At 42.7% G+C, this 27,186-nt stretch overlaps 2 protein-coding genes and 1 pseudogene across 3 annotated transcripts in view; 2 read left to right on the top strand and 1 right to left on the bottom strand.

Moving 5' to 3' along the window:
- Positions 1-968: 968 nt before the first annotated feature.
- Positions 969-22,006, top strand: GABRR1 (gamma-aminobutyric acid type A receptor subunit rho1). The gene is made up of 7 exons (XM_014590438.2): positions 969-1,030; positions 2,039-2,262; positions 9,482-9,564; positions 12,948-13,088; positions 15,818-15,970; positions 19,642-19,838; positions 21,303-22,006. Exons 1-7 carry the CDS (start codon positions 1,028-1,030, stop codon positions 21,591-21,593), a joined length of 1,092 nt encoding a protein of 363 aa, XP_014445924.1. The 5' UTR covers positions 969-1,027; the 3' UTR covers positions 21,594-22,006.
- LOC102495481 (small acidic protein pseudogene) lies at positions 4,775-5,338 on the top strand (annotated as a pseudogene).
- PM20D2 (peptidase M20 domain containing 2) overlaps positions 19,869-27,186 on the bottom strand; it is a 48,600-nt gene continuing 41,282 nt past the window's right edge. The window contains exon 9 of one of the 2 annotated variants that reach the window (XR_003550522.1): positions 19,869-19,953. The gene's annotated coding sequence lies outside the window, so the exon portion shown is untranslated. Of the gene's footprint in view, positions 19,954-22,174; positions 22,423-27,186 lie in introns of those variants that run through there. The other variant, XR_003550523.1, reaches the window with a different exon arrangement.

Raw genomic sequence — 27,186 nt, forward strand, 5'->3', positions numbered from 1 at the left:
ACTGAGGTTCCGAGGAAAATGCTACTTTTGCTTATTTTTTCCATAGTAAAATTTCAAGCAAAAAAGAATGAATACTGTTATTATGCCCTGTCCCCAGGCCCAGCCATTCCTGTGGGTGTGGATGTGCAGGTGGAGAGCTTGGATAGCATCTCAGAGGTTGACATGGTAAGTGCTTCTCTGACCAGGGAAGTGGGCAAGGGGATTCATGTGGCCCTGGGCCAACAGCTTCAAGTACCTAAATTCACTTAGTCTTCCAGCTCCCCTGGGATTTGGGAATTCCTACACACTTTTTACAGGTGGTGCAAAGGGGTTATGACATTTGCCCAAACCCACCCCATTGGTATGGAATAGCCAGATGACAAACCAACTCTGCACCCTCCAACCCTGGTGCCCAGGCTCCTGCTGCCAGGATGCATTCTCTGGGCAGTGCTCTCAGTTGTAAACAGCAAGGTCCAAGGTTGCAACTGCCAAGTAGCCTGACACTTGTGCATTCTGTGTCTGACTGTAGAAATGCAGAAGAAACAAGTGCCCCTTTTCCCCTTCCTTTAAGGTGGATTCAGATTATTTTTAATGGACTAATCTACAACTTCTGGTTTATAGAACTTTTTAGGACCTTATCTTAGTTTGAGTCTCCTAAGAAACAGACTATGTGGGAGTCCAGCAATATAACCATTACACCATCTGCTGGTTCCAAAGAAGGTTAAATATTAACCCCTTCCCTTCAGAATCACTTGGATGATCAGGAAAAAAAAAATTTTTTTTTAACTTTTGCTGGAGTATTCCAGGGAACCAGCCCATGATTCCATCATTTTATCTCTAGTTTGACTTCAGGTTGGCATGTCCAAACCTTTAAATCTGACATGACACTGAGGTTCCAAGGAAAATGCTACTTTTGCTTATTTTTTCCATAGTAAAATTTCAAGCAAAAAAGAATGAATACTGTTATTATGCCCTGTCCCCAGGCCCAGCCATTCCTGTGGGTGTGGATGTGCAGGTGGAGAGCTTGGATAGCATCTCAGAGGTTGACATGGTAAGTGCTTCTCTGACCAGGGAAGTGGGCAAGGGGATTCATGTGGCCCTGGGCCAACAGCTTCAAGTACCTAAATTCACTTAGTCTTCCAGCTCCCCTGGGATTTGGGAATTCCTACACACTTTTTACAGGTGGTGCAAAGGGGTTATGACATTTGCCCAAACCCACCCCATTGGTATGGAATAGCCAGATGACAAACCAACTCTGCACCCTCCAACCCTGGTGCCCAGGCTCCTGCTGCCAGGATGCATTCTCTGGGCAGTGCTCTCAGTTGTAAACAGCAAGGTCCAAGGTTGCAACTGCCAAGTAGCCTGACACTTGTGCATTCTGTGTCTGACTGTAGAAATGCAGAAGAAACAAGTGCCCCTTTTCCCCTTCCTTTAAGGTGGATTCAGATTATTTTTAATGGACTAATCTACAACTTCTGGTTTATAGAACTTTTTAGGACCTTATCTTAGTTTGAGTCTCCTAAGAAACAGACCTGAGACAAGCATTCTAACATAAGTAGTTCTTGTTTGGGAGGTGAGCCCAGAAAGCACCTGAAGAAAAAAGAAGACAAGGAAAGAAAGAAAGGAAGAAGGGCTGTGCTATCAAACTACAGAATTCAGTCCCAGCCCAATGGAGTCAGAAAGGAAACAACTCAGGCTTACCCCAGCTGAGATATGAGAACACTGGGACATTTGTCCACCAGCCTACCTTTGGTTGAGGACTGCGCACACGCCCACTCTCTGGCACTTGCAGCTTGAGCCCCAGGTATTGGCAGTAGTAGTCTCCCCAGTATAGAGGGGAATGCCAGCACGTGGGCTGGGGCTCGGGGACACTGTGTTACAGGCCACTGTCTGAGTTCTCCCCTGTAGTGTTCTCTTCCTCCTACAAACCTCAGAGACCAGAAGCAGGACTGGCTCCATTTCATTTCCCAGCCTCATAACAGTGCCATAAGGTACAGAACCTCCTATCACTCCCAGGAGCTAGTGTGTCTAAGGCTCCCTCCTCCCTTTCCACCCCCAGGACTTTACCATGACCCTCTACCTGAGGCACTACTGGAAGGATGAGAGGCTGTCTTTTCCCAGTGCCAACAACCTCAGCATGACATTCGATGGCCGGCTGGTAAAGAAGATCTGGGTCCCGGACATGTTTTTTGTGCACTCCAAGCGCTCCTTCATCCATGACACCACCACAGACAATGTCATGCTACGGGTCCAACCCGATGGTACTGTGCTCTACAGTCTCAGGTAGGAAGAATGGCAGATCATTCATCTTAACCAAGAAAAGCATGGATTTCACAACAGCAATTTTGCTGTTGTGAATATCTACTCTCTAACATTTTAGTAGCTGTCAACTTCTTAATATCAAGAAACTAACTTTACACATGAGTAGAAATTTTAGAGGATTAGTCTTATTAAATCATTTTAAAAGTATTAAAAAATACATTTGGGGAAAGTTCTCAAGCTAATAATTATTATTTATGCCATATCTTGTATATTCCAATGAAAAATATTTTAATAAACGACTCTCTAATAGGAGTCAGAGAAATAGATAATGAATTCTTCTCGAAGATGTCAACCTAATATTAAAAAAGATCTGACCCAAAGTTAATTTAATGGACAAAAGAGTTGATTCAAGCCCAAACTATACGACAGGTGCCTGGAGGAACAAAGCCTCAATTACCTGTAGTCAGTTGTCCCCACAATGGTAGAATCCAGGGTTCATTTTCTAGAAGAACAAAGTGATAAGAAGAGTGGGCTATGGGAGTTACAAGGAAGCCCTTACATTGGTGACATTTTCAATATAAGCTTTTCATTAGTTATTGAATTGCTCATGGGTTAAGTCTCGTAGACAACCTGTTTTCCACAACCAGAAGTAGTTTCCTACTTGTCCAGAACTTGTACGTTTTAACAATGTGTGTAAATTTATGACTTCAGCTGTGTCAGTTGGTCTGGCAGTTTCTCTTACATCATTCAAAGAGATTACAGGGTTAGAAGGATGGCTAAAGTCCCATGTCTGTATATCTCTCAGGGCCTAGTTTGACATGCCTTACAATTTTTTTTTTCTCAACTGTTTGCCACCTGTGATCTCTCTGATTCACAGTTTTTGGAGTACAGTTTACAAAAATTCTTTTGCCCCTCCTGACCAGCTACAGGCATATTTTCTTTTTCTTTCTTTTTCTTTTCTTTTTTTTTTTTTTTTTTTAGAGAGACATTTTTGCTATAGGGCACATGTACTTGCTGGAGAGACAGAATGTGAGAAATCACTTCCTGGTAAGAAGGCCATGCTACAGTCCCGTCTCCTCCATTCTCCTCTCAAGATTGTGGGCACACATGCCCAGTGCGAGTTTTAGAGTCCCAGGTCCAGGACTTGAACCATGGTCAACTATGTGGGAGTTCAGTGACCATTATGCTGTCTGCTGGTCCCTCCACAGGCATATTTTCTATCCTGAGACGCTATGGGGTTCTCGGGCTACTTCATGACTTTAAATGTCATTCTGAACCTCGCTTTTACAATTTAAAGACTAAAATCTTTTCTTCATACATGCTCAGATGGCTTAGACATGTTTAATTGCTTATTGAGCACTGACCTATGGAAAACTTTCCCTAAACAATGACCTGGAGTGTGACTTCACTGCATGGCCAGCTTTAGAAACTTGTGGTACAGGGGACCTGCAGGTGGTGTGGTGGTTAACGTGCTGGACACTCCCACATGGCTGACCATGGTTCAAGTCCTAGACCTGGTGGCTTGCTTTCTCACTTTCTGTCTCTCTCTCTGTCTCTGGTCAAATTGGTAAACATGAAGGAATAAATAAAATTAAATGAATAATTATTTTTTTAAAAAAAGAAAGAAACTTATGGTACTGTCTCCCTGGTGGGGTGTGGAGGTGAGCTACAAGCCTGCACAGAGAAGGGGTGCAGTTACTGCTTTAATGTACCCCTCTCATGCTGTGCAGATGGCACACTTTAGTTTTATAGGCTGTTTGGGCTCATAGCTTGATAAAATGGTGAAGGTGAAGGGGATTCCTGGATGGTTGCACAGTGTATTTTTAAGGTCAGAGATCATAACGCCAAGGCTGAATTTCTGTCCCTGTTCCGCAAGGGAATATTTATAATGATCCCTCAGCACTTATCCTAAGCAATTAGATGTCAGAACTCGGAATGGGTTTGTGGGATTTTTGTCTCCATAGCTGCAAATGCCTCTTCCCATAGGAGGTACTCAGGTAGGTTAAGAACATGCCACCTCTTCGCCAAGCCATGTTGGGCTGATTCTCTTTGGAGTCTTCATTCCGAACCTTTTCAAGGCATGTCTGACTGGTCCCAAACCACCAACAAAACAATTCAAGTCTATAGCACACCCAGGAGGCAGGGAACCAGATCACAGCACACTTGACCATTGGCGTGCCATAAGTATTTAACAACTGGATGTCTGAAGACAAGTATGCATATGTATACATTATAAACAGAGTACATGACTTATAAGCAAAATAAAATATGTGATACTCCTTATTATTATAAATTCTTTATACATATAACATAAGCATTATGTTATATTTCCTGTTCCATGGAAAGCACCACTATCTGGTCTGGGGATACAGCCTCTCGGCTCTGGAGTTGCTGCTGAGGAAATAGTAGGGGAGAAAAGAAAGGAAGGCAGAATGAGTGGCGCTGCTTGGGCCGGTGGCAGGTTGCAGGCTGCTGGTGTTGTGACTGAGGAGAACGGAGAGTGGGTTCAGCCTTTCTCACCTGGATCCCAGCAATGGTGAGTGCTGCCAGGGAGTCTCACCCACATGGGGTGAAGTGTTCAGCCTCCCCAGATGATGATCTTGGATCCAGCAATTGGGAGGCAGCAGACTTAGGCAATGAAGAGAGAAAACAAAAGTTCTTGAGACTTATGGGTGCAAGAAAGAAAGCACATACTAGTCATCTGGTTATAGGAGATCACAAGTCAACATCTCACTTCTGAACAGGGGAAGAAGACAAGAAAATTGATGAAGAATAGGAGTTTCAGTATCAGCAAAGTGTCTACAGTAAATTATTAGGAAGATATCGATGACATTGTGGACTTGGCTTCAGTGAGGTAGAAGATCATGATGGTGAGGGTGATGTGGCTGGAGATGATGATGATGATGGAGATGATGATGATGATTCACCTGGTCCTGAACATCCAGATGACACTGAAAGTGATTCAGAGTCAGAGAAAGAAAAGCCTGCTGAAGAACTCCAAGCTACTGAGCATCCTGATGAAGTAGAAGATCCCAAACACAAAAGTGATGACAAAAGCAATTATAAAATGATGCTTGTTAAATCCAGTGGTTCCTAACTCCAAAACACTTAGTCTTTGTATTAAAAGTAACCCTTATTGTTATAATGCACAGTGGAGGACTGCTTATAGAGCACAGACCTTCGTACTATAATTTTTAAAAAGGCTCTTTTAAATAATAACAAAGAGTGTTTGCTTTCCAATGCCATGGGTTACACTTTTATGGGCATGACTACATCCATTTTTGTAAAGAGTAAGAGCTGTATAAAATAAGAAATAAATACAGTACTCAACTTCCTTTTATGTTAGCATCATCAGCCCCCTAACCACACCTTTTTAGCCCCTCAAATGCAGTAAGGAGGAGACATTTTGTTTGGTAACAATTTAATATTTTTTGTTGTTCATATTTTTATCCTATAAAAATTTGATATTGTGATGTGTTCATGAAAAAATACTCTCTAATTATACTTTTCTTATAGTAGAACTATTTATTCGTCATGGCTATTTCTGCTATCAGCCACAATCTAAATTAATGTTGGCAAAAGAGTAGGCCCTTAGTTTACTCTTACTGATTCAGCTCTACTCTACTGGACCAAAGCAACATGAGAGCAAGTACTTTCACATTTGTTAGGCTGGAGTCACATTGGGAGTATTTTGATCCCAAGCTGTCTATATGATTTGGATTACGTAGTATGTTAGATTTTTGATAAAATGTGGCCAATTTTTACAGAAGAAATTGTTTCTCTGGTCATTTAGTCTTATCTATGTAGTAATACGTAAAACTGGATTTTTTTTAAAGGTAATATGTGACCACAGTTTATTTTCTCGCTAAGGTCTAAATATAGAGAAATTAGTTTCCCATATTTGGTTGTGATACTTTTATCCTCACCTAAAAAATGAGGAACGGGCTTGCTGAAGAAGAAGCTGAAACAGACTCTCTGGGTTTTATCCCATTGCTGTTAGTTTCTCACATTACTCAAAAGTATTTCTGATTTTATTGTTGCTTCTGCTAGAGTGAAATTAGAATGATCTGTTATACGGTTGATTTGTACAACAGCTTTGGATTAACACAGTTGTATTATGGGCTAGTCAGTGGATTTGAATAATTGGGTCCAGAATCTTGTATCCAAATAACAAGTTCAAAGGCTTGAGTCAAATCTGTTTGTGAACTGATCTATTACATATCTCGATATGTGGGTGTGGTTTGATGTGTTGAATTTCTTTTTTAAAAATTAGCCCTGTCATAGGACCAGCAGTTAGCGTAATGGTTATGTCGCTGGGCTCCCATGTAGTCGATCGCGGTTCGCGTCCCGGACCCGGTGGCTTAAAACTCACACCGGGCACATGTGTGTGCGTGCCCAAGATCCCGAGAGGAGAATGGAGAAGAAGGAATTGCAGCATGGCCATCCCCCCTGGGAGGTGATTTCTCGCTTTCTGTCTCTCTATCTCTCTCTATCTGGCGAGCGCATGTGCCCTATAGCAAAAACCTCTAAAAAAAAAAAATTAGCCCTGTCATTTGGAAACTTAAAACGTGTTAGAAGAGTATAGCAACTAGAACAGGTGACTTCTGGTTTACAGACTTCATGTTGAAATATTTTTCATGTATCAGACCACCAAGGTTTTTGTTTTGTTTTGTTTTTTAAAAATTTCTCACATAATCTAAAATAAATTCTACCCTATATAGCAAAATACTGAGTCTGCATGGTAGGCGATATTTATGACATTTAACAAATGATTTGGCTTGAAGAATTTTTGCTTCATTTGACAATTTTAGTTTGACCACTGACTTTCAGATTTTGACTCTGAAATTGCTTATTGTAATAAACTTAAGTAGAAAAAAAGAAAGAAAGAAAGGCAAAATGAATGAGAGGGGTGAAAAGAAGCAAGATTTTAGGACTGGTGGTTTCAAAAGTGTCTCTCAACTGGAATTGGAGGCCAAAGGGAGGTGACGTGTTTGTTTATATAGAGGCAAGAGTCAGCGTCCTTGGCGCTCAGCCAGCAACTGTCTCAGCCAAAGCCAGAAGAATGGGGAGGGGCTGGTTAGGCCAGATCCTGTGAGCACCCTGCGGCCTCCAGCTCCATTACCTGCTACCCAGGACCCTGGTGTAGCCCTTGCAGGATCACTCAGCTCACCTCTCGCCCTGTCTTCCTTCTCACCCACATTTCTCTGAGCCTAGATGAAATGAGACATACACACACACCCTTGGTGCCCACTTGACTGCTAAGCTACTTCCCCTCTCTCTTTCCTTTCTTCCTGGGTTCCTGACCCCCTTCATCCGCTCCTGGCAGTCCTACGTGGGCCATCGCCCTGGCAGCACAGGTCCTACCCAACTCCCCTTGACTTGGTGATGCCCAAAGCCCTTGAACCTGTGCCTAGTGTCTCTAGTTCCCATCCTCTGGGACCTGCCTGGGACCCCTCAATGGCCACTCCCAATTAATTCTCACTAGCTCAAGTGCCCCATCCCCATCCCTACAGCCCCTCAAAAAAAACTCACTATCAATATTTATAATACTATCACCCTACTCAGACTATGAGTAAATGTTTGCAAGTATTTTCTCAGTTACATCATGGACAAATGAGTGTCGATCCATGCATGCCAACTGAAATTTGTGTTTAGAGTGAAAAGACAAAAGTGAAACAATACGTAATTATGTACGAACTTTATTCACTCATCAAAGACATAAGCAACTTTTTTTGTTGAACTGGGTAATAGCTTTCAAATATTAGAAGAATATATTTCCTCAATATTTTGTACTATTTACAATATAGCAGTGTTAGACATAACACATTTTTAGGTTTAATCTGCTTTCAAAAAGTCTAGACCATCAACAAAACAATAAATCAAACTCTGATTGGTAGCATTTGTTGATTTCTGTGGTGTAAATATCCCTGTTACAGCTTACTTCAAGCTACCTGCCTGATGTCACTAAATGCAGAGTTAGGAAAAAATAGTGGCAGTATATCATTACACAGTACATATGCAATATTCACCACACATACATATCTGATGGGAATAACTTCAGAAGTATAGCTAATCATAAAATGTCATAATAATTAGGAAGTGATGAGTTTTGAGTATTACTTTTGCTCTTAATTAACTTATTTAAGTTTAATTTCTAATAATGACTGTGCTTAACAACCAGCTCACAAACTTTCTGAAAATCTAATAGCTCTCCAGAGTCAGTGGAAATCTAGTTTAATACGATACTGGGTGTGACCACAAGAGACAGAATAGGGGCCGGCTGTGTGGCACAGTGGTTTTGCCCAACAGAAACTGAATCCCACATGGCAGCTGTGGTTTGGCTCCCCCACCGAGTCTGCCTGAAACATGCTGGGTACACATAGGAGTCCCAAGATCTCACAGGCTGGAGGACTGGGGAAGGGGATGGCGGCATGACCATACCCTGTGGAGAGTGCTCATCTCTCTCACCTTTGCATGCACAGGCATGTGCTCTGCCATGGATATGAAAAACAAGGAGAAAAGACGAGAACAGAGGAAACAAGGGAATGGAAAACCTTCTAATGTTCAGGATCAAAACACACAGTGAGCCTCTCCCACCAAACGGAACACCGCCTTTCCATCCTTGGGCCTAACAATAGATAATTCGATTTCTCATTGTGAATGAAGTCCTGGGTTTTCCAATACTATGATCTCCATGGAATTAGCCACTAAAAACATACACCCACTGGTAGATTACTATGATCAATATAAAGATATCAACATTGTTAAAAAAAAATACAACAAAGGTGCTGAATCTAGCAACTGGCCTAAGTGTGTATACAATATTGTAGACTGTATATATATATAATACTGAATATCAATAAAATGAATAAAACAACAGTAGAATTTGGATTTATCTAAAACAGGAGAACAATATATGCTTCTATACTTCTTTAAGAAACCCTATTATATGAGCTTTTATTTCACATGGTTGTATTTGTTGATACCATTGCTCCTTTAAAAGGTTTAAATGTGATAAGAATTAGCAGAGACATTCTAGTTGCCTCATGCGTATCCTAGGGTTAAACATAAATACCTAAAACTGCTCCAAAGAGGTTACTACTTAACTAAATGCTTATGAATAATAAGAAGGAGACAATTATTATATTGGAAAGAAGCAGAAACCTTTTCTGTTTGTGTTATCATTTCACACTTGTCTTGCAGGCTCCAAAAGCTTGGATTTTTTTCTTTTCATTTCCAGGGTGACAGTGACTGCAATGTGCAACATGGACTTCAGCCGATTTCCCCTGGACACACAAACGTGCTCACTTGAAATCGAAAGCTGTGAGTAGACTTGTACCCAGGCATCAGGCACAGCTAAATCACTCTCAATACCTCTAACTCTGGGAGCAGGAACAGTATATGTTCCTCTTTCATGGCTATGATTTTACAGTGACTTTTTAGATTGAAGCTAAGTCTGGAATTGTTTTTAAAATTAGAAACAAATTTGGTACTAAAACCTTGTATTCACATAACTTATCTTTTTTGTTTGTTTGTTTGTTTACAGGTTTTTGCCTTAGGGCACATGCGCTTTGGGGGGCTGGAGACAGTGAGAGGGAAAATGAGAAGTCACCTCCCACAGGGGGATGGCCATGCTGAAATCCCCTCTCCCCCTGGGATCTTGGGCAAGCATGCACACATACCTGGTGTGAGTTTCAAGCCACCGGGTCCGAGACTCAAACTGCAGTTGACCATGTGGGAGTCCGGTGACGTAACCACTATGCAATCTGCTGGACCCAACATAGCTGATCTTTTTTAATGCTCTGTGGCAATAATTTTAAACATTGCTCCATGGAACCTAGACTTTAGTTCCCCCAGACAACTAAATGGGGGAGGAGCATTAGAGGACTAAGCAAATGTGTGCCCCCTTCCTACCCCTCAGACACACACACACTCTCCACCCAGAGAACTTTTTTTTTTTTTTTTAAAGAGGCTTTTGCCTTAGGGCACATGCGCTCAAGGGGAGAGAGACAGATTTAGTGAGAAGGTTGGCCATGTCTCAATCCTTATTCTTCCATTCTCCTCCCAGGATCTTGGGTACACATGCACACACACCCGGTGTGATTTTCAAGCCACCCAATCCGGGACTCAAACCAGAGTCAGCCATGTGGAAACCCAGTGACGTAACTGATATGCCATCTGCTGGCCCCAGCAAGCTTAAAAAAAAAAAAAAACTAAGTTAATTTATTTATTTCTACCATGAGCAAGTGAAAGGGAAAGGGGGAGGGAGCACCCCCAACAGGGTCTTGATGATGCAGTCTACCACTAGCCTTCAGCCAGCTCCTAATCATGGGCAAGCACATTCCTGGCATACTCAGGGAGGGCTCCAGACTTGAACTGGGAATCTTCTCCTATGACATTGCCTCACATTTTACCACTGCACTACCATCTGGTCCCAGAAAGTTCATTTTTGATCTGTTTTATTCTAAATATGATTTCTGCTGAAGAAGGAATTTCCTAGAAAAAAATAAGTTTGAGCACAGTTTCACAAGGGAATTACCACTGTGGTTTGGGTTATGGTTGAGACTGTCAGGTACAACCTAAAGACAACAGGAAACTTACACACATATGGAAGACCTGGAAAAGCTGAAGACTAGACCCCATGACACTTAGGAATTAAAGAAAAAATAGACAAATTAGTCTTCATGAAAGTTTTTAAAAGTTGTACATTAAAAGACACTACCAACAGAATAAAAAGCACCCCACAGAATGGGAGAAAAATATTGACAAATTATATATCTGATGAGGGACTGGTATCCCGAATATATAGAAAGCTCCTAAAACTCAATAACAATAACAACAAAATCCCACTTAAAAATTGGGCACAGGGGGCCAGCAGGTGACATTGTGGTTAAGCAGCTGGATGCCACATGGCTGACTTCATAGTTCAAGTTCTGGATCTGACATCTTGAAAGATATGTTGAGCCCACGTTGTATGTGTGTCCAAAATTCCAAGAGGAAAATGGAGCAGAAGGGATTGTTGCATGGCCATCCCCCCCCCCCCCCCACCCCGTGGCGTGGCCAACCCCCCCCCCCGCCCACCACCAAGGGATGATTTCTCACTTTCTCTCTCTCTCTCTGTTCCTCTCTGATGAGTATACACATCTTATAGCAAAACTAAAAATAAAAAAATAAACAAACAAAACTGGGCAAAAGACTTGAATAGACATTTCTCTTAAAAAGATATACAGAAGTTCACAGACAAAATTTCTTCTTCCAGGAAACCTCAGCTCTGCTCTTAAGGCTTTTCACCTGATTGTATCAGGTGCAGCCCAGTTATCCAGAATAGTCTCCTTTATTTAAAATCTATTGGCTGTAGATACTAGACACAGCTACAAAATACCATTGCAGATGAGTGTCTGGTTTTATAAGTGGGTACTATGGCCAAGCCAAGTTAGCACACGAAACTGACAATCCAATAGGCCGAGGGTTATAAATCAGGAATAGGGGATGGACAGTGGTGCACTGGTAAAACACAATGCTTTGTGAGGCTGACCCACACGGAATGGTTCCAAGTTCACATCTGGAAACCTCTCTAAGTATGCTGGCCATGTGCCCTTGCCCTGGGACTGGCTGAGGTTAGAGGTGCATCACAGCATCAAGACCCTGTTGAGGGGGTTTCTTGTCTTTCTCTTTCTCTCTCTTCCTCTGTCTCTCTTGCTCATAGCAGTAATAAAATTTAAAAGGGGGGACAGGAATAAAATAGCATCAGGGTGTCCCAAAAAGAACCATTCACACATGAGCAAAAAAGAGAACTCCATTAGGCTTTATTTCAGTTATGCCCAGGCAGGTTTGCTCAACTGGACTAAAACATGTATTCATCAAAAGCAAGTGAGGCTGGGAGAACTGGTAGCACCAAAGAGATAATTATTGTGGAATCACTTGACTTCATTGTAGGCTTACAGAGAGGGGACCATTCTACTCCCTTTTCTTTATGGATCCTTAGATCCATAAAGTGGATCTAAATGGTGTCTCAAGGCATCTGCCATCAATTGATGAATCACTACATTTTGAAAGAAGAAAGGAAAGGGCTACCTTACCTTCAGTTATAAGGCTGAACTATGTGAAATTTAGTTGATACTAAACCATTTGTGACCTACAAAAATAGCAATTTCATGTAGTTTAACCTAACAATAGCAGGCTGAATTGTGGGGCAGAAATGGTGAGCATTTAAGCTTGAGAGTGAGCTCTTGTAAAAACTGGAAGATTGGGGAGGTTGGATTGTCTTTTTGGACTTTGTTTTGCTTTATTTAGACTATGGTTTGTCTGCTTAAACTACCTCATCACCTTGTCAGTGTGTTGGGTGGAAGATCAGGAAACCTGTCTTCCACAGAGCCCAACAGACCAGGCCATCTGCTACTGCCTAGTGCCTCATGCTGTCACTCATCTTTTTTTTTTTTGGAGAGATTTTCACTGTAGGGCGCGTGCGCTCGCCAGACAGACAGACAGAGACTTAGAGACAGAAAGCGAGAAATCACCCCCCAGGGGGGATGGTCACGCTGCAATCCCTTCTCCTCCATTCTCCTCTCGGGATCTTGGGCACGCACGCACACGCGCCCGGCGTGAGTTTTAAGCCACCGGGTCCGGGACGCGAACCGCGGTTGACTACGTGGGAGTCCAGCGACATAGCCATTACGCTAACTGCTGGTTCCCACTCATCTTTTCAGATGCTTATACAGAGGATGACCTCATGCTGTACTGGAAAAAAGGCAATGACTCCCTAAAGACAGATGAGCGGATCTCACTCTCCCAGTTCCTCATTCAGGAGTTCCACACCACCACTAAATTGGCCTTCTACAGCAGCACAGGTGAGCATGGGTGGGGGGCTGAGAGTCAGCAGGCTTCAGCTTGACCATGGTGGTTCACCACTTACTTTAGGAAAGGTATGCCACTTGTATTTAAAGATGGGAATCCTAAACAAAGCCTAGTGGCAGGCAAGTATTGGGTGGAGTGATTTTTTTAATAATACCAATGCATCACAAATGATAGTCTAGAATATTAGTAAGGCCTCAAAGGCCATGTGAGTGGGTTTATCTGAGATTATAATATTGCCAGCTTAGCTATGGGCATCTCACCCCTGATAAGCTTATCAGAGCCTCCTCCTGACAGCAAGGAACATGTTCAGTCTCAGTCTGTTGTTTTCCATTTACATTCTCCCAGCTCCAGCCAGTCCCTCTGGGGTACTTTGCCCTTAACCATTTCATTCCCTCTTTCTACAGTGGTTATACAAACTCTCCTTAAGACACTTGTGTAAGCCCCAGGGCTAGAACCAGCAGTCATTATCCCCTAGTCCTAGTTCTTGCTTTTTGAAGGATCTAAGTAAGCCTGTTACCTTCTGCTGCCTGAGGGCATGGTCTGTGGCCTTCCTCCCCAAGGCCTGCCTGTGTGACTTAAGTAGCTATGATGACCTCTCTTCACCCTTGCCTCTTTTTTGATCAGTCACCTTTCAGCATGATTTTGCTCAAATCCTTATTTATACAGTTTCTTTATTGCAAGAACCTGGCATGATTGACTGCATAGGTAAGGACAATTTTTTTTTTTTTAGGAGAGATTTTTTGCTATAGGGTGTGTGCCCTTCGTGCAGAGACAGAGAGAGACAGAGAGACAGAAGGTGAGAAATCACCCTCCCCGGGGAAATGGCCACACTGCAATTCCTTTCCTTGATTCTCCTCTCAGAATTTTGGGCATGCACACACACACCTGGCGTGAGTTTCAAGCTGCCAAGTCTAGGACTTGAACTGTGGTCAGCCACATGGGAATCTAGTATGCCACCTGCTGGCCCCAGGAAGCACAATCTTTTACATCTCATCTGTAAGAGAGAGCACTGTTGTACTTTCAATGTATTCTGGAGGCCCTGCACATCTCTTCTGCATCCATCACCCACAAATCTTGGTTCATCCAGGGACCCCTGTTCTTTGGACCCTCAGCATTCTAAAAGTCCCTCCACAGTCACTGGCTGGTTGGTATTAAGAGGCATGTCCCATGCATTATAATTACCAAGTGTGCCAGAATTCCAAGTTATTGCTGCTAGTTTATTTCAGACTTAGGCATCTAAGTTTACCCTGTTTTTTGGGTTTTTTTTTTTTTTTTTTTTTTTTTTTTTTTTTTTTGTTTTTTTTTTTTGTGGGGGGTGTGTGTTTATTATCCTGTTTCTTTTCTTTCTTTTCTTTGTTTTGGTTTTTTGGTTTTTTGTTTTTTTTTGTTTTTTGGTTTTTTTGCCAAAGGGCATGTATGCTCCCTGGAGAGAAATAGAGAGTGGGAAAGTGAGAGAGCACCCTGCATGGGGAATGGTCAGAGCACACTCCCTTCTCTTCCATTTCTCCCTCATTTGGGGATTGTGGGCATGCACACCCACACATGTGCCAGGAATGTTTCTCGAACTGCAAGGTTGGGAATTCAAACAGGGCAGTTGCCATGTAAAATCCAGAGACTTTAAATACCACACCATGAGCTGGGCCATTACCGTTTTCTTCTACCATCCTCCTTTTCCCTTTAAATCATCCATGCATTTTTTTTTTCTGTAAAAAAATAGAAGGGCTGGGATGAGAAGATGGCATAATGGTTATGTCACTGAACTCCCATGTAGTCGACTGTGGTTTGAGTCCTGGACCCAGCAGCTTAAAACTCACACAGGGCACATGTGCATGTGTGCCCAAAATCTTGAGAGGAGAGGAGAAAGGATTGTGGCACAGTCAAAATCCCTGGGGGAATGATTTCTCGCTTTCTGTCTCTCTGTCTTCCTCTATCTGGTGAGCACATGTGCCCTACAGCAAAAATCTCTCTTAAAAAAAAAAAAAGAAAAGAAAGAAAGAAAAAAAGAATAGAAGGGCAAAACTGAAGCATAACTGGACCTATAATTGTTCACTCTATTCCCAAATACAATGTTGTGTTTGTGTTTTTTGTTGTTTTCTCAGATTTGGCTATAGGGTTCATGTACTTGCTGGAGAGACAGAGAGAGAAGAGAAATCGCCCTCCCTCCCCAGAGCTGATGGCCACCCACAATCCCCCACAGAATCTAGGACCCAAACCTCACCGTTGGCCATGTGAGATCTAGCACCTTTACCACCATTCCACCTGCTGGCCCTGTGTTTTGCTTTTTATTTCAATTTAAAACACATTTCCCACGTAAAGAAATCCAAAGGGTGATATTTAAATCAATGCTTCTCAAACATTGATATGCATATGAATCACGTGGGGAATATTGTTAAATAAAGATTCTGATTCAGTAGGACTGGGTAAAACCCAAGGACCTGCATTTCTGACAAACTTCCAGGTGATTTGTGAGGCTGCTGGACTGTATTTTAAGTACAATAGTGACCTCAAGGGGTTCCCTTTGTGTGTAGGACAGGAGCCCAGGATATCTCAAGATGGATTTCCCACGTGGAGTAGGTTACCATATTCTGCCCTGTGGTTTCTCCCACTTTCATCTTGTAAAGACATGGTAAGATCCTAGTGGATGTCTAAGGCATGTGAACCCCTGAATAAAATTCATTTTATGAAGGTGCTGATGTGCTATTTTTGCTTCCTGTGTCCCCAGGCTGGTACAACCGTCTGTACATTAACTTCACGTTGCGTCGCCACATCTTCTTCTTCTTGCTCCAAACTTATTTCCCTGCCACCCTAATGGTCATGCTGTCATGGGTGTCCTTCTGGATCGACCGCAGAGCTGTGCCTGCCAGAGTCCCTTTAGGTAAGAAATATCTCAAGTGCACATCCCAAGCATCTGAAAACGAGTGATTTCTTCCAGATAAAATCATTCTTCTCAAATTGATCCCATACCCTTTTGGCATTATAACTTGAAATATCTCCAAGTTATTATCATTATTTTTAATTTTGTTTTAGGGCACACATGCTTACGAGAGAGAGAGAAAATGAGAAATCACCCCCCAGGGGGTGATCACACCACAATCCCTTCTCCTCTGTTCTGTTGGGATACACACACACACACACACACACACACACACACACACACACACACAACACACACGCCCAGTGTGGTTTTTTTTTCTTTTTTTCTTTTTCTTTTTTTGCTATAGGGCGCATGCCCTCGCCAGACAGACAGAGAGAGACAGAGAGACAGAAAGCGAGAAATCCCCCCCCCCAGGGGGGATGGCCACACCACAATCCCTTCTCCTCCATTCTCCTCTCGGGATCTTGGGCAGGCACGCACGCACATGCGCCCGGCGTGAGTTTAAGCCACCGGGTCCGTGACTCGAACCACGGTCGACTACGTGGGAGTCCAGCGACATAGCCATTACGCTAACTGCTGGTCCCCTCAGTGTGTTTTTCAAGCTGCCAGGTCCAGAACTTGAACTGTGTAAGCAGCCATGTGAGATCCAATCACCTTAACTAAAATGCCTCCTGGCTGGCCTGCTCCAAGTTAATTATTCACAGATAAAATCCCCTAATTAAGACTCTTTGTAATAAAACTGTCTCTAGGTTCCTGCAGATACCCATCCAAATAGCCCACTTTTATTCCAATTAAAGCCAAGTTCTAGGGCCAGTGATCCTCAGGTTTGGGTGCTTTCTCTGCTCACCTGCATAATGATCATATTAAGGTGGCCCCAGAGATCTTTGTGATAGAACCTGAGGACATTTTTGAAGATGAAGAGTCTCGGGTCCCATCTACAGCTATAGAATCAGATTCTCTGAGGACCAAGAACCTGCATTCTAACAATGTCCCAGTAATTCTTACACATACTGAAATCTGAGAATCCCCACCCTATAAATGTTCCATCAGTGGCTATTTGCCATCAACCCTCTTTCTCATTTTATTGTACCCACTTAATCACATACACTATCATTGCCAAGACAGTTCAGGGGCTGTAAGTGTGACCCACCAGGTTTTAGTGAAACTGGATTGGAGCTAGCCCTTAAGATGACCCCAATCCCCTGTGATTTGATGTTTGCCAAGCAAATGTTCTGAGCTTAATTTGAAATCCCAGGCAAATTTCCATGGACAGATGCCCTGTTTTCCGGCAGTTGTTCTGTAGCTTGAACAGTTACTATGCTAAATATATATACATTCTAGTTTTTAAATCTGCCTCTTATATAGGAAGTTGACATCATTATCCTAGGTAAAATTGACCTCTTGAGTCCCCAAGTCAAAAATGCTGAATGAGCAGCCAGGTCAGCATGGGGGTGGCTGCCAGAGGTGATTAATACAAGCCCAGCAACCAGCCACGTAGCCTCATGGCTAAGGGAGCAGGAGCCCACATGGCCAACTGAAGTTTGAATCCTGACCCCAGTAGCTTGAAAACCATGCCAGGCACGTGTGTCTGCATGCCCCAAGTCCTGTTGGGACAGAGAAATGAAGGAGAAGAGATTATGGTGTGACCACATCCCATCAAGGGTTGCTCTCTCTCTCTCTCTCTCTCTCTCTCTCTCTCTGACTGGACTGGCAAGTGCACATACCCTCTGGCAATTAAATTAAATCTAATTAATTTAATTTAAAAGGAATATAGGTCCAAGACTATGAGATTCTGCAACAGGAGTAAGGACACTTTTTTTTTTTTGCTTTGTAATCAGTATATTAAGGAGACAGTCATACATTTCAAGAATTGCTTAAATTCTATTAATCCAGATTTAAGCATGTGAACATATGACTTTAAAACATACAATTAAAGCTATTCATCATAATTTACCATACTACCAACATCAAATTATAGTTATTTTGGAGCATAAATCAAATGGTTTGAACTTTTTTTTTTTTGAGAGGTTTTTGCTATAGGGCACGTGCACTCGCCAGAGAGCGAGAAATCACTCCCCCCCGCCCCAGGGAGGATGGCCACGCCACAATCCCTTCTCCTCCATTCCCCTCTCGGGATCTTGGGCACGCACGCACATGTGCCCGACGTGAGTTTTAAGCCACTGGGTCTGGGACGCGAATTGCAGTTGACTACATGGGAGTCCAGCGACATAGCCACTACGCTAACTGCTGGTCCCTACATTGCAAATTTTACACCTGTCTTTAGGACTGATCTGTTCCCCATGGCCTTGGCACTCCATGTATACAGATTGAACTTGCCGAACCATTCTAGGTCATGTCTGATGAATTCGTATTTGCATTCAGTACCTCGGCAATTGGGGCAGCACTCTACTGCCCCTTTCTTACCACCTCAGCCTTCACATTTGTCACAAATCACATCCTTTTGCAGGGCCAGTTCTCTTGTTGCTCCATTATATAAATCTTCTAAGGTTACCGACAGCTGATGTACAACATTTTTACCTCTTCTTTCTCTCTGTGTCCTTCCTCCTCCTCCAAAAAACATATCAAAGATATCCATTGGAGAGCCAAAACCACCACCTGCTCCACCCTCTTTATTTGCCTGCTCTCCTCCTTTGTCATATAATTCCCTTTCCTCGGATTAGAGAGAACTTCATAAACTTGAGAAATCTGTTTAAACTTCTCACCTTCATTTGGATTCTTATCAGGATGGCACTTCAAGACCAGTTTCCTATAAGCTTTCTTTAGTTCTGCCTGGGTGGCATTGGGTTTGATCCCCAAAACATCATAGAAAATAGTTTCTCTCACCATTTCCTTTCTTTCTTTTCCTTTTTTTTTTTTTTTGAGAGGTTTTTGCTATAGGGCGCGTGCGCTCGCCAGAAAGACAGAGACAGACAGACAGAAAGTGAGAAATCACCCCCCAGGGGAGATGGCCACGCCACAAGCCCTTCTCCTCCATTCTCCTCTCGGGATCTTGGGCACGCACGCACACGCACCCGCGTCTCTCACCATTTTCTACAGCCGGTCAGCAGGCTGAGGCTGGTGTGGAGGAGCATAGGTGTGCGTAGATCGGGCAGTCTCCATCCTCAGCTTCTGACTGAGCCATTCTGGAAAGTCTCCAGGACACAAATGTTAAATCTTGTGCATGTTTCCCCCATTGCTGGAGCAGCAGTTTTAAGAAACATGTAAGAGGGTACTTCAAAAAGTTAATGAGAAAATGGAATTAAGGTATCAGTTTATTTTGGTACAAAAAAGGTTCAAATCATTTCCTAATTGTTTTCATGATATTCATTTTCCATGAACATTCTGAAGACTCCCTCATATACCTGCTCATATACTCAGACTATTATTTTTTAAAGTGGAATTGAAGTAAGTACCTTAATACCAACATATCTGGGGCTCTCTGTGAAGGATAAAGTGATCCAGATGCCCTGGTGGAAACAGGATACACAGAGGAGTGGAAGGGTGAAGTGGAGGGATCAGGGAACAAGAAAACAATCTTAAGTGTTTGCTAGAGAGGCAGGGTTGGAGACATTCTAGGCCAATGGAGCAATGGGGACAAAGAAGCAGAGGCCCAAAGCCATCCGGTGTTTGGTGGAAAACAAATGCTATTTCACACTTTTTGTTCTTGGCAGGGATCACGACGGTGCTGACCATGTCCACCATCATCACGGGCGTGAACGCCTCCATGCCCCGCGTCTCCTACATCAAGGCTGTGGACATCTACCTCTGGGTCAGCTTTGTGTTCGTGTTCCTCTCGGTGCTGGAGTACGCCGCTGTCAACTACCTGACCACGGTGCAGGAGCGCAAGGAACAGAAGCTTCGGGAGAAGGTGAATTTACCCTGAGCCTGAAGCAACTGGGCAGGAGGAAGCCTGGTTCAGCTCTGGGGCCTTGGGAGGTCAGACCATCTCTGTAAAATGGGGTCCTGATACTTCACAGAGTTTTCTGAAGAGCAAACAAAACAACGTCTGTTAAGACAGCATATTGGGATCAGCAGTTAGCGTAATGGCTATGTCGCTGGACTCCCATGTAATCGACCGTGGTTTGAGTCCTGGACCCGGTGGCTTAAACTCACACCGGGCGCATGTGCGTGCGTGCCCAAGATCCCAAAAGGAGAATGGAAGAGAAGGGATTGCAGCGTGGCCATCCCCCCGGGGGGGTGATTTCTCGCTCTCTGTCTCTCTGTCTCTGTCTGTCTTTCTGGAGAGCGTACACGCCCTATAACAAAAACCTCTCAAAAAAAAAAAAAAAAAGACAGTGTGATATTTATTCGAGGCTATATTTTTCATTCACTAGACATTTATTTGGCATCTACTATATGCCAGCTGGGTATACTAGTTAAGCCAATCACAGTCCCCTTCATCTTAGTGGTGTTCATAATTTAGTGAGGGATTTCCAGGATAAAAATAAATGAGAATTCAACCTGATGGGATAAATAATTTATAAGCATAGAAATGTACTAAAAGAACCCTCAAGCCCACCAGGTGCCGTACTGTTAAGGCTCCAGACTTCCACATGGCTGACAGTGGTTCAAGTCCTGGACTTGGCAACTTCAGACTCATTCCAGACATGTGTGTGTACATGCCCAAAATCTTGAGAGGAAAATAGAGAGGAAGGGATTGTGGTATGGCTAATTACCCCGGTGGAGGGGGGGGGTAGTGGTTTCTCACTTTCCCTCTCTCTAGCTGTGTGTGTGTCTCTAGTGAACACACATGCCCTTTGACAAAAACTCCAAAAATTTTTTTTAATAAAAAATAAAAGAACCCTCCAGGGAAGAAGAATCTCCAGTCTAAGATCCTTCACATGTGACCTCATGTATCTCTCATCATTTCCCAGGTTATCTTCCCTCCCACTGGGCTTTCCTTTCTTCCTCATCTACAGCTCAATGGTTCTCTCCTCCAGAAAACTGTTGAGTCATAATCTATACCCACAGTGTCACACCTTTTCCCTTCCCATCCCATCACACACACACACACGTAATAGTGTGCTCTGCAGATTTTTATCAGGGCTCATATCAATGTACGTTCTCATGGAGAACAGAGCGATGTCATCGTGAACATTCATGTCGGTCTCCGGTGTGACACTGGTATTTCCTAAGAGTCAATATGCAGACTTCAGTTCAATGAAAATGGATACCTGTTACTTTAGAATGTTCACAGGGGCACCAATATTATTTTCCTACTCTCTTCCCTAACTGAAAATAAAAGAAACTACAAGGCAACACCCTCCACTATGTGGTTGCTCTGTAGGGCTTCCTAGAAGTTCACATCCCAACGTGTATTTGCTGTTTGCAGCTCCCCTGCACTGGTGGGTTACCTCAGCCGGCAGCTCAGCTGGACGGCAGCTACAGCGATGGTGAGGTGAACGACCTGGGCAACTACATGCCTGAGAATGGAGAGAAGCCAGACAGGATGATGGTGCAGCTGACGCTGGCCTCAGAGAGGAGCTCCCCCCAGAGGAAAAGTCAGAGAATCAGCTACGTGAGCATGAGGATCGACACCCATGCCATCGACAAATACTCCAGGATCATTTTTCCAGGGGCATACATTTTATTCAATTTAATATACTGGTCCATTTTCTCATAGATGCCTGTAATTCTATAAATTTCACATTCTTCATGGTATGCGCTCTGGAAATACCTGTATGCTAACAAAGAATGGTATGAAAAAAATTCCCAGTACCCATCTGTGTTTTCAGTATCCTTTCCCCAGCTTTCCAAAGCTACATTGTGAAAGTGCTTTTTGGTTTAATTTGTACTTACTACCCACCTAGTGTATACACAGCATTGTACTAGGTGCGGCAGGAACTGCAGCAACTGATGTTGTTACCCAGATCTCCTGGAAAAGCGTATTACCAGCGTAGTGGCGCACTCTAGTTCTACTGCCTTTAGACCCTAGCTGCGTATTCCCAGGAATGATTTTCCTTTGTGTGAGTGTCGTTACAGTATTCTTCAGATGAGGTGACATTGGGAAGCACTTAAAGTTCATTTGCGTGGAAACTACATGCACCTAAATCCCCACTTTGACAGACACACAGACTTAATTTATAGCCCATTACCCATTTTTAAGAGCATCTCCTCATGTTTAATAAAAGGCAATGATACATCCATATCATCCTATGGTTCACAAGGTTTCACTCGTTCACAAGAAAAGCTCTTTAGATTGGTGCAATTGCTTGTGATTTTGGTGGGTATTTTTCTGGTAGGGGAACTTTGAAGATATACATGTATTTTGTCTTTTTATCATAGAAATAACTGTCAATAGGTTAGAAAACATATTGAAGTGTTCCCTGTTTTACAATGACCACTTCACATATCTCCAAGACCGTGAAGCTTCTTGTCCTTGTTCAAAATGAAGGCCTTTCTCAACACTGTAATGTAGTATCTTCACTGAGCCATTGGGAAGAGACTGATTTCTGTATAAACGACATTTCAAGAAAATGCATAATTTGGGACTAAATTATTAGAATGAGAAATACTCTCACGGTTTCTTAAGCAAAAACACCAAAAAGCAAAAGACATGGGAAGACATCAGTGGATGTCTGTATTTATAGTCAGTGAACACCAGCATTTTCTATGAGCCAGGAGACTGTCATCATCTGGACCAAGCAGAGGGTGGCCCAATGGCATTGATGTCATGGTATGGGATAAAGGAGTGTTCTAATATGATGTATTATTTTTAAATGTTATTTATACTGTCCATGTCAACCTCACCAGACTTACCCAAACAACATTTGTCTTATTTGAAACTCACTTTAATAAAGTGAATTCTATACACAGTGATGTCATTTTTAAAATTAGTTTGATCACACAAATAATATCATAGTATTTCTTCACACACAGGTATATATATATATATATTTTTTTTTTTAATTGCCAGGGTGTATGCACTTGCTGGAAACAGAGCCATAGAGCCAGAGGGAGACAGCACCCCCCTCAATGGGCATAGACACAGGGGTTGTGATCCCTTCTACTCCATTTCTCTGTCCCATCAGGATTTGGAGTGTGCATGCAAATGAGCCCAGAATGTCTTCCCAGCCATTAGGGCTAAGAATTGAACACTAGTTCAGCTCTGTGGGAGCTGAATCTTTTAACCACTAAAGTTAAGGGGTGGCGTAGGGCTATATTTTACTTAAATCTGGGGGGGAAAATCCTATTTGCATAAATCCTAATTACAAAATAATCTCCCATTTTTCTCAATAAAAGCTCATAGAAGAAAGTCTTTTGTAGAACTCAAGTAGATAAAAGGATACGGATAAAATGTTGATATTTACATTTTTTTTTTTGAGAGGTTTTTGCTATAAGGCACGTGTGCTCACCAGAAAGACAAAGAGACAGAGAGATAGAAAGTGAGAAATCACCCCCACACACACCCAGGGGTGATGGCCACACCGCAGTCCCTTCTCCATTCTCCTGTCGGGATCATGGGCACACACACACACACGCCCGGTGTGAGTTTAAACTACCAGGTCTGAGACTCGAGCTGAGGTCAACTACATGGGAGTCCAGCGACATAGTCCAGTGACATTATGCTAACTGCTGGTCCCAGATATTTACAAATATTTTTAAAGCTTTGCTTTTTCCAGGCTTACTTTACAGAACATTTGCAATCAATCTCTTCACAAACATCTTTGCCACTGTCTCCTTCTTCAGTGCTAGGGCCATTTTTTAATTATTTTTTATTTTATTTTATTTATTATTATTATTTAATTTGACCAGAGAGAGAGACTAAGACAGAGAGAGAGAGGGAAAGTGAGAAAGCAAGCTGCTAGGTCTGGAACTTGAACCATAGTTAGCCATGTGGGAATCCAGTGCCTTAACCACCACACCACCTGCCAGCTCCTGCTAGAGCCATTTTGAGTTATCTAGGTTTCCAGGGCACACCATCTGAGCCTCCATCTACCTCTTCTGGGATATTCTACCATTTGAACCAGCATACAGGATGCACTACTGGTCTGCTAAAGCTGCCACAGAAAAGTACCACAAACTGGTGGCTTAGACAACAGAAATTTATTTTCTCTCAGTTCTGGAGCCAGAAGTTCAAGATCAAGCAGGCCTGGTCTCTCTTGAAGCCTCTCTTCTGGGCTTGTATTAATAGATGACTGACTTCTCACTGGGCCTTCACATGGTCTCTCCTCTGTACACGTCTGTGTCCTAATTTCCTCTTAAAAGGTCACAGTCATATCAGTGTCCTTCTAAGGATTAGTCATATATTATCCCCCTTCCTCCCATGACCCTGCCTCCACAAATAGTCATCTGGGAGTTAGGGCAATGTGTGATATTAGCAGAGTAAGGAAGAGGGAAACAATCTGCTTCATAACTGATACCAACAGAAATTACCCATTTGTGTAATATCCCATCTAATGCATCTTACAGGTGTTTATTCTTGACATTTATGGTATAATCACATGCTGTCTTTTTTTTTTTAACTGGGGTGGGGGAGAGTGAGCTCAAAAGCATGTATACTCACTAGACAGAGACAGAAAGAGAGGAGAAAGCATCCCTAATGGGAATGGTCACGCACAATCCCTTCTCCTCCATCTCTTTCTCCTCTCTGGACTTCGAGCATGCACATACATGCACTCAGTGTGTTTCTCAAGCCACTGAGTCCAGATTTTGTGTGTGTGTGGGGGGGGAGAGGTTTTTGCTCTAGGGTGCGTGCGCTTACCAGAAAGACAGAGACAGAGAGACAAAAAGCGAGAAGTCACCCCCCAGGCGGGATGGCCATGCCACAATCCCTTCTCCTACATTCTCCTTTCGGGATCTTGGGCACGAACGCACATGTACCAGTCGTGAGTTTAAGCCACTGGGTCCGGGACTTTAACCGCAGTTGACTACATGGGAGTCCAGTGACATATCCATTACACCAACTGCTGGTCCCCCATACTGGGTCCAGATTTAAACCACACAGTTGGTCATATTGGATCTGGCTACCTTAAACCACTATGCCACATAACTGGACCCCCCTCTTTTTGTTGGATTTTTAGATTTTGCCCGAGAGCATGAATGCTTGTCAAAGAAAGGCAGAGATAGGGAAAGGGAGAGCACACCCCATGGGGAATAGTCACATGGGAATCCGTTCTCCTCCACTTCTCCATCTCATTGGAACTTGGGGCACTCACACACACACACACACACACACACACACACACACACACATGCTCAGTGTGATTCTCAGTCAAGGTCCATGGTTGGTCATGTGGGATAAGGCTGCCTTAACCACCAGGCCAGGGAGTCAACCCTGTATATTGTCCTTTAAAGTGATATATTTTTTTTTCTTAAGAGAGATTTTTGCAATAGGGTGCGTGTGCTCATGAGAGAGACAAAGACAGAGACAGAATGCGGGAAATCATACCCCAAGGGGGATGGCCACACCGCAATCCCTTCTCCTCCATTCTCCTCTCGAGATTTTGGGCACTCATGCACACGCACCCGATGTGAGTTTAACCCACCAGGACCAGGACTTGAACCACAGCTGACTAGGTGGAAGTCCAGTGATGTAACCATTAGGCCATTTGCCAGTCCCTTAAAGTGACCTTTTAAAGGCTGTTTACATTGATAGTCATTATAATAATTGTGAGAAATAAATTATTAAAGTCACATCAAACTTCTTTGCTACTTTTTCTAGCAATTGTCAGGCAATCTGAGCATCTAAAACTAGCTCTGACTGAGGTAATTTCCATGCTAATGTGTTTTCTGAAGGCAGTACTTTGCTGTCAAAGTTACACAATTGAGAGTGAGATCTGTAATAAGACTTTATAAGAACCCGAATATAAAAAACTCCCTCTTTTCTAGTGGGTAATTTTGGTGAAAACCTCATCATATGTATAAATATCTATGGTACTTAAACTTTCACTGGTGTGAAAATAAAGATTTGCGGGCTAGCAGGTGGTGTGGTGGCTGAGGCACTGGACTCCTACGTGGCCAACTGCTGCTCAATTCCTGAATCTGATGGTTTGCTTTCTTGTATTCTCTCATTCTCTGTCTCTCTCTGGTAGACACATGTGCCCTATAGCAAACTTTTAAAGTAATTTTTTAAAATTTGGTTAATAGGGGTCAGCAGGTGGCGTTGTGTTTAAGGGTGTTGAACTCCCACATGGGTAACCACGGTTTGAGTCCCAGACCTGGCAGTTTGCTTTCTCACTTTCCCTCTCACTCTTTCTCTCTCCCTCTGTCCTTCTCCAGTCAAATTTAAATAAATAAATAAAGTTAAATAATTCTTTTATTAAAACTTGGTTAATATTATTGTCTGGTGGCCATAATGAAGCTCATTTATAAAAATTTAGAACACTGGGCCCCCCAGATGGCATAATGGTTATGTCACTGGACTCCTACATAATTGACCACGGTTCGAGTCCCGGACTTGCTTTCTCCCTTTCCCTTTCTCTCTCTCTCTGGTCAAATTAAAAATAATAATCGTAGCAAACAAAATAAATTAATAATTCTTTTAACAAATAGTTAAAACACAGTTGTAAAACACACATGTAAAACACACTTAACTAAAACTATGTAAACTATAATATATTCTCTCTGCCTGTAGTTCCGAAGGCACTTCAGAATTTTGAGGGTTTCTTATCACTGTTGTAATACAGTGTGGATGTCATAACGATGTGTGGAAGTGTTAGCCAGTCAAGAATTCAGGTTAGCAAGAAAAACCAAAAACATCCATTTTCAGTCCAAATAAGAGTGAGACACAACCCCAATGACTGCAGACAAAATTGAGGCAATATATTTTGAGGCCATAAAATGGCTGACAGTTTGATTAATATGCTCAATGGAATAGTTACTTTGGCATTTTGTAAAGTAAATCTTCATATATCTAAATTTTGTGATCCCCCCAATAAGAGCCCATCAAGACTTTTATAGATCTAGTTTATTCTGAAAACTAAAAATAAGTCAGGGGATCACAATATTATAAAGAGATGCAAAAGTAAACCCTCCCACATTCCTACTATCTCCTTTGGCTTAGAAATTTAACTGACATTTCAGAACCGGTCTGCAGCCTGGTGGTTAACAGGCTGGATCCTATATGATCAATTGTGTGGTCTGAGTCCTGGATCAGTTAGCTTAGAAAACACAACATGTATGTGCATGCTCAAAATCCCAAAAGGAGAAATGGAGAAGGGATTGCACAGTGGCCATCTCCCATGGGGAGCGCTTTCTCTTTCCGTCTCAGGCAA

Source organism: Tupaia chinensis, unplaced genomic scaffold (genome assembly GCF_000334495.1).
Source record: "Tupaia chinensis unplaced genomic scaffold, TupChi_1.0 Scaffold000444_1, whole genome shotgun sequence".
Classification (NCBI taxonomy): Eukaryota; Metazoa; Chordata; class Mammalia; order Scandentia; family Tupaiidae; genus Tupaia; species Tupaia belangeri.

Excerpts from the sequence above, each read along its gene's own strand:
- GABRR1 (XM_014590438.2), top strand. Across the intron at positions 15,971-19,641 it reads GCCTGCCAGAGTCCCTTTAG|GGATCACGACGGTGCTGACC; the intron begins GTAAGAAATATC and ends TGTTCTTGGCAG. Across the intron at positions 19,839-21,302 it reads AACAGAAGCTTCGGGAGAAG|CTCCCCTGCACTGGTGGGTT; the intron begins GTGAATTTACCC and ends TGCTGTTTGCAG.